This window comes from Microcaecilia unicolor, chromosome 6 (assembly GCF_901765095.1).
Source record: "Microcaecilia unicolor chromosome 6, aMicUni1.1, whole genome shotgun sequence".
Classification (NCBI taxonomy): Eukaryota; Metazoa; Chordata; class Amphibia; order Gymnophiona; family Siphonopidae; genus Microcaecilia; species Microcaecilia unicolor.
Window position 1 is genome coordinate 26610065 of NC_044036.1, and position 15263 is coordinate 26625327.

Genomic DNA, 15263 nt, shown 5'->3' on the forward strand with positions numbered 1-15263 from the left:
CTGTATTGTCTCTTGTCTCAAGAGTAAGAATTTCTTTCTCCTTTCCTGCGTAGTTCTGGATACATCAGGAAATATCTGGATTTTCTCCCCCATAAAAATTACTGATGAGATCTGTCTTAAATACTGTCTCAATAACGCCTCTTTATCCATAAGAAAGACAAAAGATACCAATAACGTAGATCTAAATTCAATGTCTTCCTGTGACTGTTCCAGCAAAGCAGAAACATCCAGATTTTCAGAAGCTTGAATTATAGGCGCTTGGTCTTTTGCTTTTAAACCACGATTGGGCAACAAATAAAGCTTTTGTATTGGAGAGAGACTATCTTCAGAATATTTAAAAACTTCCTTAAGAAACTTAGTAAACAAATCTCTTAATGAGCCCTTCATTTCAAGTCTTATTTATTACAAACTTACCTTTGCTTTTAGGCTTCTGTTTCGATGCCGCTGTCTTTCCCGTGAGCGCAGCTAGCTCTGCTTCTAAGTCTTCATCATCCTCATCATCATCCACATCCATCATCATCTCTTCTGGATTGAAATCGACAAACAACCCCAGCTAGATGCAAGAGGCACAGAAAAATAAGACTTTATAACACAAGCTAAAGAAATATAGTTTACTAGTAAAAAAGACCGTTTCTGACACAAATGAAACGGGCGCTAGCAAGGTTTTCCTTGGAGTGTGTATGTTTGAGAGAGTGTATGTGAGAGTGACTGTGTGTGCGAGAGAGAGTGAATGTGCGAGTGTGTCTGTGTGAGAGAGAGAGAGAGAGAGAGAGAGAGAGAGTGAGTCTGGGTGCCAGTGTGTCTGTGAGAGAGAGAGTGTGTGTGTGAGAGAATGAGAGTGTGTGCAAGTGCGTATGTGAGAGACAGTGTGAGAGAGAGAGAGAGTGTGTTTCACACAGATACAGTGTGTGCGAGAGAAGAGTGTGTGTGAGACACAGACTCTCTGTGAGACTGAGTGTATGAGACCAAGAGAGTGTGTGAGTGACTGTGTGACACATAGAGAGTGAATGTGATACAGTGTGAGACATACAGTGTGTGAGAGACAGTATGTGAGAGTGAGAGAGAGAAAGACATTGACTGTGAAAGAGAGAGAGAGCGAGAGTGTGTGAGAGAGAGAATGTGTGTGTGACAAGAGATACCTCCCCCCCCCCTCTCTGGTGTCAGGCCCCCCCTCCCTCCCTCTCTCTGGTGTCTGAGCGTTACTGTGCAGGACGCTGAGCGCTGGCTGTGCTTCAAGGAACTGACCAATCCTATTTAATAGAATGCACCTTCAACATTCTGAAGCCGTGGTCACTTCTGCTTGTGACGAACCCGGAAGTACGTGATGTCAATTCAGGAGATGGATACAGAGAGCAGGAATGCCTCAGCCATGCAGTCAGCTTCAGAATGTGTTGGAGGTACGTTTTATTATATAGGAGGATAAGATTCAATCAGGCAATTCAACAATTCAAATGACCAGGAAAGGACTGAGGTATTTCATCACTAGCATATTCCAACCAGGCATCTGCCCAAAGTCAAAGGCACATGATCTGGCAGGAATGACGAAGGCAGAAGATGACCTGCTTTACTTAGGTGCACTCACACGGACGAGCTCTGTGTGCAAGTATGTCTGTAATACCTACAAATCTGGACTTAAGGTAGGTACTTACAAATATGTGATGAGTTACCAAACATCTACCAAGGGTGAAAAAATAAATAAAGGGAAGGAGTAAAAGAGAGCTGGCAAATTACAAAACTAGTCAAACTGTTCCTTGAGCTTTTCTTGAAGTACAATTAAAGTTTTGGGTTTTTTTTTAAAGTTAGAAGTAATCCAGCCCTAGTATAAATCCTGCTAGTAGGTGTGGCCAGTGTTACTGAATAGAGCTGCAATGTTTGGTTCAAAAGTAGGTCAAGGATTCATACGAGAAACCTACAATTAGCTTCCTAATTAGCTTTTCTTATGATGTAAATTTGCAATGAGCACAGAGAAAGCATAAAACTGCAAACTAACTTTTGAAAGACTAACGTATTCACATCATGGCAAGACAGACCAATGATCACAATGAGGGTAATAAAAGGGTACCAAGGCTGTAAAGACCTCCAACTGACACAGCAAAACATATAAAAGAGGGATTGTTACTAAATACACAGCATAGATCAATTCTCCAAAGATTTTTTTTGGTATACTGGACCTTCAGAAATGCAGATCCAAGCTAAGAAAAGTCTTTACCGAGCTATAGGCATCACAGCTGTCGTCGGTCCAGAACCTCTATCAAAAGTTATAATATATTTATTCCATGACTTAATCCTTATCCATAATTTTCTACTATATCATTCAAATATTAATTACTCATCTTTCAAACAGCATAATTAGGGGGGGATGACAATATCCAACATAAGCTTATATTTTGCCTGAATGCCATATCAAGGAAAGGTCCCCTTCTAGCTCACAGCCCGCATCCATAAGCCCTAGTCTATTACTCCCCAATGTATCCACACACACTATCTAATTACTTGTACTATTAATCCAATTATGTGATTTTTCCCCCTCATGTAATTTCCTGTATTATTATGCCAAACTTCATAATTTTGTTTTCTACAGTACCATCCATACAAACAAAATCTTATACACTTTATAATACTAACACATTCAAAATACCATGAAGCTAGATCTGGGTGGATAGTATGGCGGCACTTTTATAGCATCAAAGAGGAAAATGGAAAAGGAATAAAATGTTTTATCATCATCAAATTACTTTACTAAAAGGTACAAGTAATTAAATTGACTCATTTCGGAATTCTCGTCAATTAAGCAACCTTGCTGCGGAGCTCTTATAGGATACACCATGACATCCTCTCTGTTAAGGTGCTGCCAGAAGTAATTTTACCTGTTTGGCTACATCAGCTCCCCGGCCCTTGGGCTGGGCTCCTTTCCTGGCAGGCCTCATGCCTGGCATCTCAGCTCTTACCGTGCTGCCACTATAACCCAGAAAAGAAATAAAACACTGATATATCAAACAGTTCCTGTTCTAAGATAAATAAGCACTTCACATTTCTGCTCCACTCTGACAATTGTGATGACAGAACCACAATAGCTATGGAGTCACCAGAGAGAAAAACCAACGCACAGATCGATACTATTATATGTCACACATCGCATTTCAGTAAATTGTAATTAATGCTGTGTGGCACTCAAATGCTCATAACAGCACATCAGCTATCAGATTTATGTTTAGTCACAGTTCTAACACTGCACATATCCTCATTCCTGAAACTTCGTTAGAGGTAATTAAGGGGTTGGCTCAATGACAATGCTAATTCAATGATATGTGAAGCCTGGGTTCAGTTCTAAACACTCAAAGAGTTTGCTCCTCCGATCAGCTAGGGCAGGCATAATGTGATGATGGCATTTTGGATTTTTTTTTTTGTTACATTTGTACCCCGCGCTTTCCCACTCATGGCAGGCTCAATGCGGCTTACATGGGGCAATGGAGGGTTAAGTGACTTGCCTAGAGTCACAAGGAGCTGCCTGTGCCTGAAGTGGGAATCCAACTCAGTTCCTCAGTTCCCCAGGACCAAAGTCCACCACCCTAACCACTAGGCCACTGTCTACTTTTATGTTTAAATTTTCAACTTTTTTATTGATGACAGTTCAGCAAACATAAATAACTCAAACACTTCCAGCTAATATAGTAAAATACAAATATTCTAACAGAAGACTAAACGCAGCAGCCCAAAATTGTACAATCCATCATCAACCCCCCCCCCCCCCCCCCCTCTTCTAGTGTGGAAACTTTTATTTATTTTTTTTATAAAGTTTTTATTTATACCAAAACCAGAATACAGCTCATTCTGACATCACAGACAGATACTCATACAGATTCATTACAAGTTGTCCCCATACCCTTCCTACCCTCCCCCGGTGGTGAATTGGATAGTTCAATAAATTGTTCATATAACTGCCATCTCTCTATATAAAAAGCAACACCAACGTTCTATGAAGCCTCCAGCCGGAAGTGTGAAGGGGGCGAGATATCCGGTTTCCCTATGAGTGTCTGCCCCGCCCTCTCTGTAACACAGTCAGTGAAGGAAAACAGCAGAGCACGAAATCAAATCGCTGGCTCTAACAGTGAAGGACTCAGAGGGGGGAGGGGAGAGAGGCCAGAGGGCAGGGACACACACACTCCCACATGCACACAGAAGAAAACATTGCTAGCCCCCGTTTCATTTGCATCAGAAACGGGGCTTTTTTTACTAGTGTTTTAGTAAATTTCAACATGGCTCCGTTCTTCATAGCTGTCAGCTTCGCCATCTGGTATAGGTAATCAACCTTCTGAGTTACTACTCGTAGATTTGGCAAGTCCGGTTGTTTCCAGGCTCGTGCAATCGCTATTTTTGCCGCTACAAAATATTGGACAGCTAGTCTGTGATGTTCCACAGCCGTTGTCATCGGTCTAAATGGAAACTTTTATTAACACTTTAAATAATTGTTAGCATCTGCCACATCCTATATACTAGTGATCCCCTAATACAGTTAAATACTACTTTCCAATGACTTACTTTTATGTTTAATTGGGCCTGACAGACCGACTCTCAGTGAAACCAATCGAAGCAGTAACATCAAGGAAGGCGAAAGGAAAGCCACTGATAACAGGACAGGGACAGTAGGAAGGATAGGCAGTGAAACTGTGGTTTACACAGGGTGTGGCAGAGAATGCTTCTAGGATAGAACGAGGAAACAGACAATGGGCAAGTATTTGTTGCTTTAGCTGTTCAAGGGTTCCAGGTCTCATCAAAGGCTTTCATAAGCAAACCAGTCTTCAGACCAGAGCTAAAATTTAGGATAAGAGGGCTCAGTACATAAGAGTAGTCATACTGGGTCAGACCAATGGTCCATCCAGCCCAGTATCCTGTTTTCCCAACAGTGGCCGAGCCAGGTCAGAAGTACCTGGCAGAAACTCAAATCGTGGCAACACTTCATACTACAAATCCCAGGGCAAGCAGTTGCTTCCCATGTCTGTCTCAATAACAGACAATGGCCTTTTCCTCCAACTGCTTGCCCTGGAATGGAATTCTGCAACCAGGCTGCAGTGAAAAAGAAGGCCAACAGCCTTGTAGATTCAAGGCTGGCATGACAAACAGAAGGAACAGAGAACCTAAAGTCCTGAGCAGGCAAAGGGCTCTAGCTTATGGTGAAAAGTGCCAGATATTGCACTATGACTACATTTCATGGCCATACTCAGGATGCCTGTACACCAGGTACCAGAAAAAGCTGAAGCCGTGTCCTATGGCTGAAGTCTGTCACTCTAACGGCTAGACTGGATGGGAAACTGAACAGGATTAAAATTGGGAGAGATTGCCTTGATTGAGAAACTAACTTTTATGGTGACAAATAACACTGAGTATGATAAGATATTGGACAAATAATAGAAACATATTGAACATAAAAGAGTAGCCATACTGGGTCAGACCAATGATCCATCTAACCCAGTATCCTGTTTCCAACAATGACCAAGCCAGATCACAAGTACCTGGCACAATAGCAGACTCTGAACTTTTCCTCTAAAAATTTGTCCAAATCTTTTTTTAAACCCAGATACACTAACGGCTGTTGAGAGGAAAGTGGGAATGAGAACCAGGATTTCCAAAGACAGGACCACAGAAGTAGTGCAGTGAAGCAAGGTCATGAGTCATTTTGTTTTCAATAAACCTTGCTTCACTGCACTACTTCTGTGGTCCTGTCTTTGGAAATCCTGGTTCTCATTCCCACTTTCCTCTCGGCTTGAGTTTCTCTGTGGGACCTCTTGAGCTCTCTACGCACGTGGATTCTCTTTTGATACTAACCGCTGTTACCACATCCTCTGGCAAAGAGTTCCAGTGCTTAACTATTCACTGAGTGAGAAAAATATTTTCTCCTATTTATATTAAAAGTATTTACATGGAATTTCCTTGAGTGTCCCCCTAGTCTTTGTACTTTTGAAATGAGTAAAAAAAGCGATTTACTTCTACTCGTTCTACACCACTCAGGATTTTGTAGACCTCAATCATAACTCCCCTCATCCGTCTCTTTTCCAAGTTGAAGATCCCTAACCTCTTTAGCCTTTCCTCATAAGAGAGGAGTTCCATCCCCTTTATCATTTTGGTCGCTCTTCTTTGAACCTTTTCTAAATTTCGCTATATCTTTTTTGAGATAAGGTGACCAGAACCGAATACAATTTTCAAGGTGCAGTCGCACTATGAGTGATACAGAGGCATTATAGTACTTTCGGTCTATTCTTAGCATCCTGTTTGCTTTTTTGGCCACCGCTGCACAACTTTTTCAGGTACATCAGAAGCAGAAAGCCTGCGAGGGAATCTGTGGGACCGTTATATCATGAAGAAGCAAAAGGGGTGCTCAGGGAGGGCAAGGCTATAGCGGAGAAACTGAATTAATTCTTTGCTTCTGTCTTTACGGAAGAAGATGAGGAGATCTGCTTGTACCAGAAATGGTTTTCAAGGGTGATGATGCAGAGGAACTGAAAGAAATCTCGGTGAACCTGGAAGATGTACTGAGCCAAACTGACAAATCAGAAGAGTAGCAAATAATCTGAACCGGATGGCATTCATTCAAGGGTACTCAAAAGAACTCAAGCATGAAATTGCTGATCTGCAGTTAGTAATATGTAACCTGTCGTTAAAATCGTCTGTAGTACCTGAAGATTGGAGGGTGGCCAATGTGATGCTGATTTTTAAAAAGGGTTCTAGGGGTGATCTGGGAAACTGCAGACCAGTAAGCCTGACGTCATAAGTAAGTACAGCAACACTGGGACAGACCAAAGGTCCATCAAGCCCAGCATCCTGTTTCCAACACTGGCCAATCCAGGTCACAAATGCGTTGGTGCTGGGCAAAACAGTGGAAACTATGATAAAGAATAAAATTACAGAACACATAGACAAACATACAAACATGGTTTAATGGGACAGAGTCAGCACGGGTTCAGTCAAAGGAAGTCTTGCCTCACCAATTTGCTTAATTTCTTTGAAGGCGTGAATAAACATCTGTTTGAAAATTCTAGGGTTTCTCTTCAATCAAATCTCATTATTAAAGGATTTTTTTAAATGTAAGAACTGTGTCCCTTTTGTTTTTAAAGGCCCTTTGTGCGGTTTTTTTTTTTTTTGTTTGGACTTTGTTTGTACTCAGTTCCCTCTGTTACATTATGAAAATTCTATGGAACCAATCCACAAGTCCATTTGCCTATTAAGGTACAAAGAGTCTTCACTTTCAGTAACACACAGACATGCTGCACTACCCAAGCCATTCACAAGGTCCTCTGGTCCATTAATAACTCCTTGGGCAAGCCAATTCTTGAGATCTGTATTAGAGCAATTGTCATTGTTCCAGTCTTCATAATATGCAAAAGAACCCTGGATACTAGATGGCATAATCAAGAATGATGAGAATTTACTGGTTGCCTCAGGTGGTCCTTTCCAAAATGTCCTACTAAATCCATAGCAACCCTCTTGAAGGGTATTTTTACAATAGTTTTAAAGATAGCCTAGCAAATATCAATAAGATAAACTAAATACTAAGGGAATAGGTTAAAACTCAGCAGGCTTAGTAAGTTAGCCAACAAGTAGGGGAGAACTGGCAGTCAAGTTGAACTTGTTTATGCAGAGCTGGCCAACTTGTGGGTTTTCTCATCCCTTAAATGGCCCCCTTATCAAATGGCCTTGAAATTCCTAGCAGATTATTGCACCATCTCCAGGTGGCTCAGAATGCAACAGCACATCCGATTTTTAAGATTCCTCTATGGTTTCCCGCTTACCCTTTATTGGGGAAGCTACATTGGCTTTCAATGAAATCAAGGGTTTAATTTAAAGTTTTGCATCTGATTTTTCAGGTTTTTAAATAAATATCCTTTATATTTGTCCCAAAAGTTGGTGCATTATTCTCCTATTCACCCTGCTTGAGTCGAGGCTCGCTGTTAGTAGTTCCATCTTTATGGCATATTAGACACACTTGTCTGACAGTCAAAGCCTTCTCTGTATTCGCCCTGTTTTGTGAAATAAATTGCCCCCCCTGAGCTCCACAAATTAGACTATAGGGGTTTTAGGAAAACTTTGAACACCTGGTTATTTCCTTGTATTCAAGGGACCATAGGATGTAATTAAACTCTGGAATTCGTTGCCAGAGAATGTGGTAAAGGTGGTTAGCTCAGCGGGGTTTAAAAAAGGTCTGGCTGGCTTCCTAAAGGAAAAGTCCATAGACCATTATTAAAATGGACTGCTTATTTCTAGGATAAGCAGCATAAAATGTATTGTACTTTTTGGGGATCTTGCTAGGTACTTGTGACCTGGATTGGCCACTGTTGGAAACAGAATGCTAGGCTTGATGGACCTTTGGTCTGTCCCAGTATGGCAATACTTATGTACTTATGTCTGTACCTCACCTGGCGCCAGCTGGGATTGGGTGTTTTACAAGAGGATCAATACTGCAGTCAAATAAGGGAAATTACTTTATTGTTTGGTGTTAGGGTATATATTAACGTTGGGTTCTATTTGCTACTTTGCATAGGTAGCGGGGAGGGGGGTGATAAATGGTCTAATATTGTTTGGTAGGGTTTGGGGATGAATGGGGAGGGGGGAGTAATTATAAAAGTACACCATTTTGACAGTTGTTGTTAGCCTGTAAGCAGTATATAAAAATGTAATATAAATAAATAAATAAAATTAAGCAATCATTGTCGGTATAGAGATGACCAATCATCTCCTCTTCTAAAAGGTTTCCCATTGCTGCTCTATGCACCAAATCCTTTTTTACCAGGAAAAAGGGCAGAGACAATCTCTAAGTTCTTAGGCTACAGACTGGCTTCCCACTTATCATCCGAATTTGTTCTGTGCAACTTTAAGGAACTAATTCTCTGAATGAGCTTTCCTAAAGTTCCTTGTACTACCCTCCCTAACCCATTCAGGCCTGATGGCTAATGTTTCTTGTGGCATTTGGGTGTCCTTGGCCATTCCTGGGCTCCTGTCAACTGACTGCAGCCCCTATAGTTTTGGTATAGTGGAACTTCTTCAGTAGGCACTGTTAGCGAGGTTTATATATCTTGGGGGTCCTCAGAATAAAAGTTCAGGTCCTCTGGAAGGGGAAGGGAGACCACAGTTCATCAGTTAGCTGGGCTCACAGAGTCCCAAAGTTCATACAGTTCCATCCTATAATTATAGGGTATGGAAGCCAAGGTAGTACTCCTGCTTTGAAGCTGGCTTCCCTTGGTGCTGACATTTCCGAGACCTGAGCAGCAGGGTATTGCATGTGATCTCCAAGAACTCAAGTCGAAGTCACTCTTCATTTATAGTCAGTCAGTCTGGATTTGACTAACCAGCTACCTTCAAATAAGTGTTTTTAACACTCCTAGAGTCTAAAGGGACTTGAGTAAGGTCTCCATCTAATTTAAACTAGATCACAAGATTACACATTTTGGGGCACAGCACATCAACAAAATTCCAAGTGTAAGGCACTATCAGGTTAACATCCATGGCTTCGGCTTGACCCTGGGCATTCTCTGGTGAAATGACCTCTTTCTGCACAATTAACGCAGAACAGATGCTACGGGTCCCAGGCCAATATACAGCTGAAAGTCATCCCTTCTGAATGGTTAGCCTCAGCTGATCCATTTTCTTACTGAGATTCTGGGATCCTTGAAGGACCTCTTCTCCCTCAGACTGGGGTTCTTGAGCATTGACTGGGCTTGATAGAAGGCATCAGCTACTCCCAAGGCTCCTTCTAGAGCAAAGGTTCTCAACCCACTCCTTGAGATATACCTAGCTAGTCAGTTGTTTGGGATACCCACAATGAATATGCATGAGATAAATTTGAATGCACTGCCTCCCCTGTTTGCAAATCTATCTCATGCATAGTTATTGTGGATATCCTGAAAACTTGATTAACTGGTATGTCCTGAGGACAGAATTAAGAATCCCCTGCTCTAGAATAATCTTTGGATACTGCTGAACCTACTATCGCATAGAAAAACGTAAGCCATCCAGGAACTTTTCCAATTAAATAGCTACTTCCATCCTATGTTTTTCAACTGATAGGAAGAGACCACTTGGACTTAAACACAGCTGGAGGATTCCTCTCCAGAGCTGCTGCCTGCAAACTTCTGGGGTACATTCGGCCCTTGACCTCAGTATAGGTAGTTTACAGCATGGAAAGCAGCTGTCTACAGATTTCTCATGTAAGAAATCCAAGTTGCTTCCAACCATACTGTTAAGAGGCCTATTCAAAATTCACTAAAAGTAGTCTGGATCCATCTTGAGCATTAATGGAGACAGAGCAGTTGGTTGGGCTATGGAAGCTTGTTAGAAAGTCTGTTGCAGGTCCAGCTGTTTCTGGAGAACTTGCAGAACACTTTGCAGATGTTGTTACCCCTCTGTCAGTGTCTGGAGTACGCACTCCCTAGGGGGCTGGGCTAAGTCCAGGCTGAACAGCCCAAATTATTGTCCCCCCTTCTAATTCTGCAGAACTGTGGGTTTAGAACAAAACAAAACCTGCTTGTCTGGCTTTAACTTCTTCAAGTCCCTATCTGAGAGGACAGAGCCAAGCCCTTAAACCCAACAACAAGTGGTACAGTTCTAGGGAGGCCCAGAGCCTCTTAAGTTTGTAACTGATCCATAGTCCTTAGATGGGAAGACATGTTGTTGTGGCTGGGATTCTGGGTAAGTGGTGAGATTTTTAAGACACAAAATAAGGCCAGGCTCGGAACTAAAAAAAACAGTATTTCTTTACACCAACAGAAGCATGCCTGGCTTACCTTGCAAGCTCAAAACAGTTACAGCTGAAGCCTTTTTACATACATACTATGGGGGTATTATTCCTAGGTCTTTCTTCTCCCAGTCTCTGCCTTCCTGCTTCCTTTAGGGCAAGAGCTTTAAGTTCCTTTCTCGGGCACCATCTTTTCCTTTGAGATCACCACCTATGGCCTTATTAAGATGGTCTAGACTTAAGAAGGACCAGAAATCTCTTCTGTATAACCCTTCACAGGAGCCTCTATTTGTATTTATCATCTACATGAGCTCTCCAGCTAGTATAAAACTCTGCAGTGCAGCTTTACAATATTACACTGTTTGCCTATTGTCTGGAGAGTTTTTTTCTAAGGTGACTGTTTTGCTGTTTAGAACCTGCAAGTTTATGCCCCATCATATTTGACATTGTTTGCTTTTCAAGAGCTCTTTTTGGACCTTGCTTGCCTCACTTTTGATTGTTGTGCCTTCCCCCCAATATTCAATGAGAGCTAGAGTTTGTCATTTCAGAAGAAAACTGATTTGTGCTTAGTCCAGTTGGCCTATACTAATTAATGTTGTGTTTTGGGTATTTGTTTAGATCTGTGTATTTTATTTTATATATTGTTTGCTACTTACCTTGAGCAAATGTTTTTGTAATGGCAGAATATACAACTGTCGAAATAATAGAGAATAAAACCTCCACGTAGTTGAATATCGAGGCCCCTAGGGCCATAACCCAAGTCATGGGTTACATGGGTGACGTCAGACAACCCCCCCCCCCCCAAAAAAAAAAAAGATTTATTCAGAAGATTGGAAATGAGTACTTAATTTTGTAAGCATTCTCCTTTTGATTAACGTGCTGCTTAATACAGTACATCAGAAACAGGATGCTTGGACTCATTTATCATGCTGGCTAGTTCTCAACCTAATTTGCCCTATGCTAGCCATCTTCACTACTTTAGTGCTGCATCAATTTATCAACAGGTGATAAAATAAATGAGGCAGAGAGCAATCCTGCTGCAGTTGTAGAATTTTGTATTTAATAGCCCAACCATTGCCTATGATAAACAAGATTAACATATTATCTGTAGGCAGATTGAAACTACTTGTCGTTTGTTGAAGCTTTTGTGCAGTATACTGAATTAAAGCAACACCATTACTACTTATTTCTATAGTGCTACTAGACACATGCAGCGCTGTACACTTGAACATGATGAGACAGTCCCTGCTCGACAGAACTTACAATCTAATCAGGACAGACAAACAGGACAAATAAGGGATAAGGTAATTACTAAGGTGGGAATGATAAAACAGACATGGGTATTACATTGAAAAATAAAGATGTCAGTATTTGTTGAAACTTGTTTCCAGGGAAAAATCTAGATCTGTGGTTTTCAATCCAGTCCCCAGAGAACCACCTGGCCAGTTGGGTTTTCAGGATATCCACAATGAATATGCATGAGATACCTGTTCGAGGGAAGCTTCACTGGCTCCCCATCAGTGAAAGAATTAACTTTAAAGTCCACACAATGATTTACAAGGTATTACACGGAGAAGCCCCCACCTACATGAATCACTTTATCGACCTCCCAACCAGGAACAGTTTGACGTCTTCCCGTACTTACCTTAATCTACACCTCCCCAACTGCAAAGGTATTAAGTACAAATCCTTCTACGCATCCAATTTTTCCTTTTCAGGTAGCCAGCTTTGGAATGCTCTACCATTAACGGCCTTTTGCCCTTCAGAAAAGCACTGAAGACCCATCTCTTCAAGATAGCCTACCCTAACGATTCAACCTAACCAATGCCTGCCCACATGATTCTTATTGACGATTGTTATACATTGACCATGTTTCTCATTATCCTTATTGCTACCCCATATTCATGCCTCTCCACCTTCCTACGCCTACCACCCAACGCTCATTTCCTTCTGCACCCAATTCCTCCAATGTTCAATTTACTTATACGTTAACCCCATTAATATTGCATTTACTACAAACTGTATATTCTTCTTACAACTTTGTAATTCTTTATATTGTTACTATGTAAGCCGCATTCAGCCTGCCATGTGTGGGAAAGTGCGGGGTACAAATGTAATAAATAAATAATGAGATAGATTTACATGCAACTTTATATACAAACTCTCTCATGCATATTCATTGTGGATATCCTGAAAACCCAACTGGTCAAGTGGTCCCTGAGGACTGGGTTGAAAACAACTGATCTATATCACAAAGAGAGGATTTCAAAATAAAAACTTGAGCTGGGAGGAGAGCTATACTACCTGAATATGAATTTCTACACAAAAAAACGCATGTTGACGCATAAAACATAACTCAGTGGTGATCAAAACAGCTGCCAAGCAATGAATGGGTGCTGTACAGCACTCAGGATATCCTCTCTCTTTTTAATTTTGGCACTTTGTTGATGACACCTCTCAATGCTGAAGTACAAAACGGAAATCTTAGCTCTTCCCAGAAGCGCACGTAGTAACGGGTTCAAGGGACACCTTTGTTCTGCAACTGCTACAAAGTGCAGGCCTGGTTAGTATTCTGAATGGGGTCTTTGCAAGCAGACTCATTTGGCTCAGAAACACGCCAAGATTTCCTCTATGGACACTTCTGTGTGGTTTTACTTAGAAAAAAATGAAGGCAGATAAAGACCATGTGGCCTATCTAATCTGCCAATTCATACCATCTATTATTCCTTCCTCTTCTTTAGAGACCCTATCTACTTGTCTCCAGCTTTCTTCAATTCGTATACCGTCTTCATCTCCACCACCTCCACTGGGAGGCTGCTTCACGCATTTACCACCCTTTCCATAAAGTAGTATTTCCTTAGGTTACTTCTAGGTCTATCCCCTTTCACCTTCACCCTATGCTCCCTCATTCCAGAGCTTCCTTTCAATTGAAAGATTTGCCTCTTGTTCATTTATACTATAGAGGTATTTAAACTTCTATCATATCTCCCCTCTCCTACATTTCTTCCAAAGTATACATATTGAGACAGTTGAGTCTGTCCCAATACACTTTATGATGATGACCATTGACTATTTTAGTAGCCACCTGCAGGCTGTGCATTCTTTGCATTTACAGACTTTCTAGCTGGAAGGTGGGATATGATGAGGTGGCTCCTGCCTTCATGAGGAAAAGCCAGGGAAAATATTGAATTCCTTGCCTTGTTTTTCGAAAGATCCCTGATGTGCCTGGAACTGTTGTGAACTACATCTCTGGCAAATAGATATTATCTAGTAACTTAACATCTATGAAAAAAATTCAATTTCAGATATGGAAACTAGAGTTAATTCTCATGCCTTGGCTCATCAGCCTTTGGAAAGTAAGTAGACAATGTGGTATGTCATCAAGGAAGACATATGCATCCATGGACTGCACTCTAAACAAACCTGAGGGTGGACTCATTTTCCAGAGGTCACTGTAATATCTATTCTTGATCTATTTCGGAAAATCTCTGTTGGAGCATGTGAAAATTCTTAGTGAAGGCTTTTTCCATCCTTAGAACCTATTTTTTTTCCATGAAAGAAAAATAAACGGGTGATTCTAATACTACACCTATCACAGGAACTAGAAGATGCAATAACCCTAATAAGGGGCTCATCTTCAAAATAGAAAAACTTCCACAAAGTGGCATTTGGACATTTTATTTGCCAAAACGTCCAAATCACTGATTTAAAAACCTACATTTACGACATTTTTCTATGCAGTTTGTCGGCAGTATGTTCAAATCATAAGGGGGCGTGTTGGGGGGTAGGATTTGGGTGTTCCTAACACTAGGACGTTTTTCTGCCATAATAGAACAAAGCAAAAATGTCCAGGGCTACAATTTAGACTTTTTGGTCTAGACCTGTTTTTATCATTAATAAGTCAGAAAAAGGTACCCTAAATGATCAGATGATCACTGGAGGGATTGTCATGACCCCCCCCCCCCCAAAAAAAAAAAAAAAGACATGAAAGAAACAGTACATACCAGCCTCTATGACAGCTTCAGATGTTATCGCCAGTCCTACTGACCAGCAAGCAGGTCTTTGGAGCAGCCTAGTGGTCAGTGTAGTGGACTGTAGAGAAGGAGATCCAGGCCCATAACCCACTTTAAGCTTTACACCTGTGGTGGAACATGTGGCCATCCAAAAACCTACTGTACTTACATATAAGTTGACACTTGCAGGCGTAGGGGCTATTGTAGTGGTGTACAATAGGTTTTTGGTGGGTTTTAGAGGGCTCACCATACAATATAAGGGGGCAACTGAAAGATATGTACCTGGGACCTTTTATGTGAAATCCACTGCCTAGGGTGCCCCACAGCAGTGGCGTAAGAAGGGGGGGCGGGAGGGGCGGTCCGCCCCGGGTGCATGAGCTCGGGGGGTGCCGTCCCCGCTGGTTCCCTGCTCCCTCTGCCCCGGAACAGGTTACTTCCTGTTCCGGGGCAGAGAGAGCAGGGAACCAGCGGGGCCGATGCAGCTCCGAGTGACGTGCACTTGGGGCGGATCGGTCCTCCCGCAGGTA

General features: G+C 41.7%; 1 protein-coding gene across 2 annotated transcripts in view; it reads right to left on the bottom strand.

Moving 5' to 3' along the window:
- CC2D1B (coiled-coil and C2 domain containing 1B) overlaps window positions 1-15263 on the bottom strand; it is a 163914-nt gene that overhangs the window by 148040 nt on the left and 611 nt on the right. The window contains exons 1-3 of one of the 2 annotated variants that reach the window (XM_030205467.1): window positions 11380-11515; window positions 2868-2958; window positions 415-553 (exon numbers count right to left, since the gene is read on the bottom strand). In XM_030205467.1, coding sequence (XP_030061327.1) covers window positions 415-553; window positions 2868-2936 — 208 coding nt within the window. In that variant the 5' untranslated portion in view covers window positions 2937-2958; window positions 11380-11515. Of the gene's footprint in view, window positions 1-414; window positions 554-2867; window positions 2959-11379; window positions 11516-15263 lie in introns of those variants that run through there. The other variant, XM_030205466.1, reaches the window with a different exon arrangement.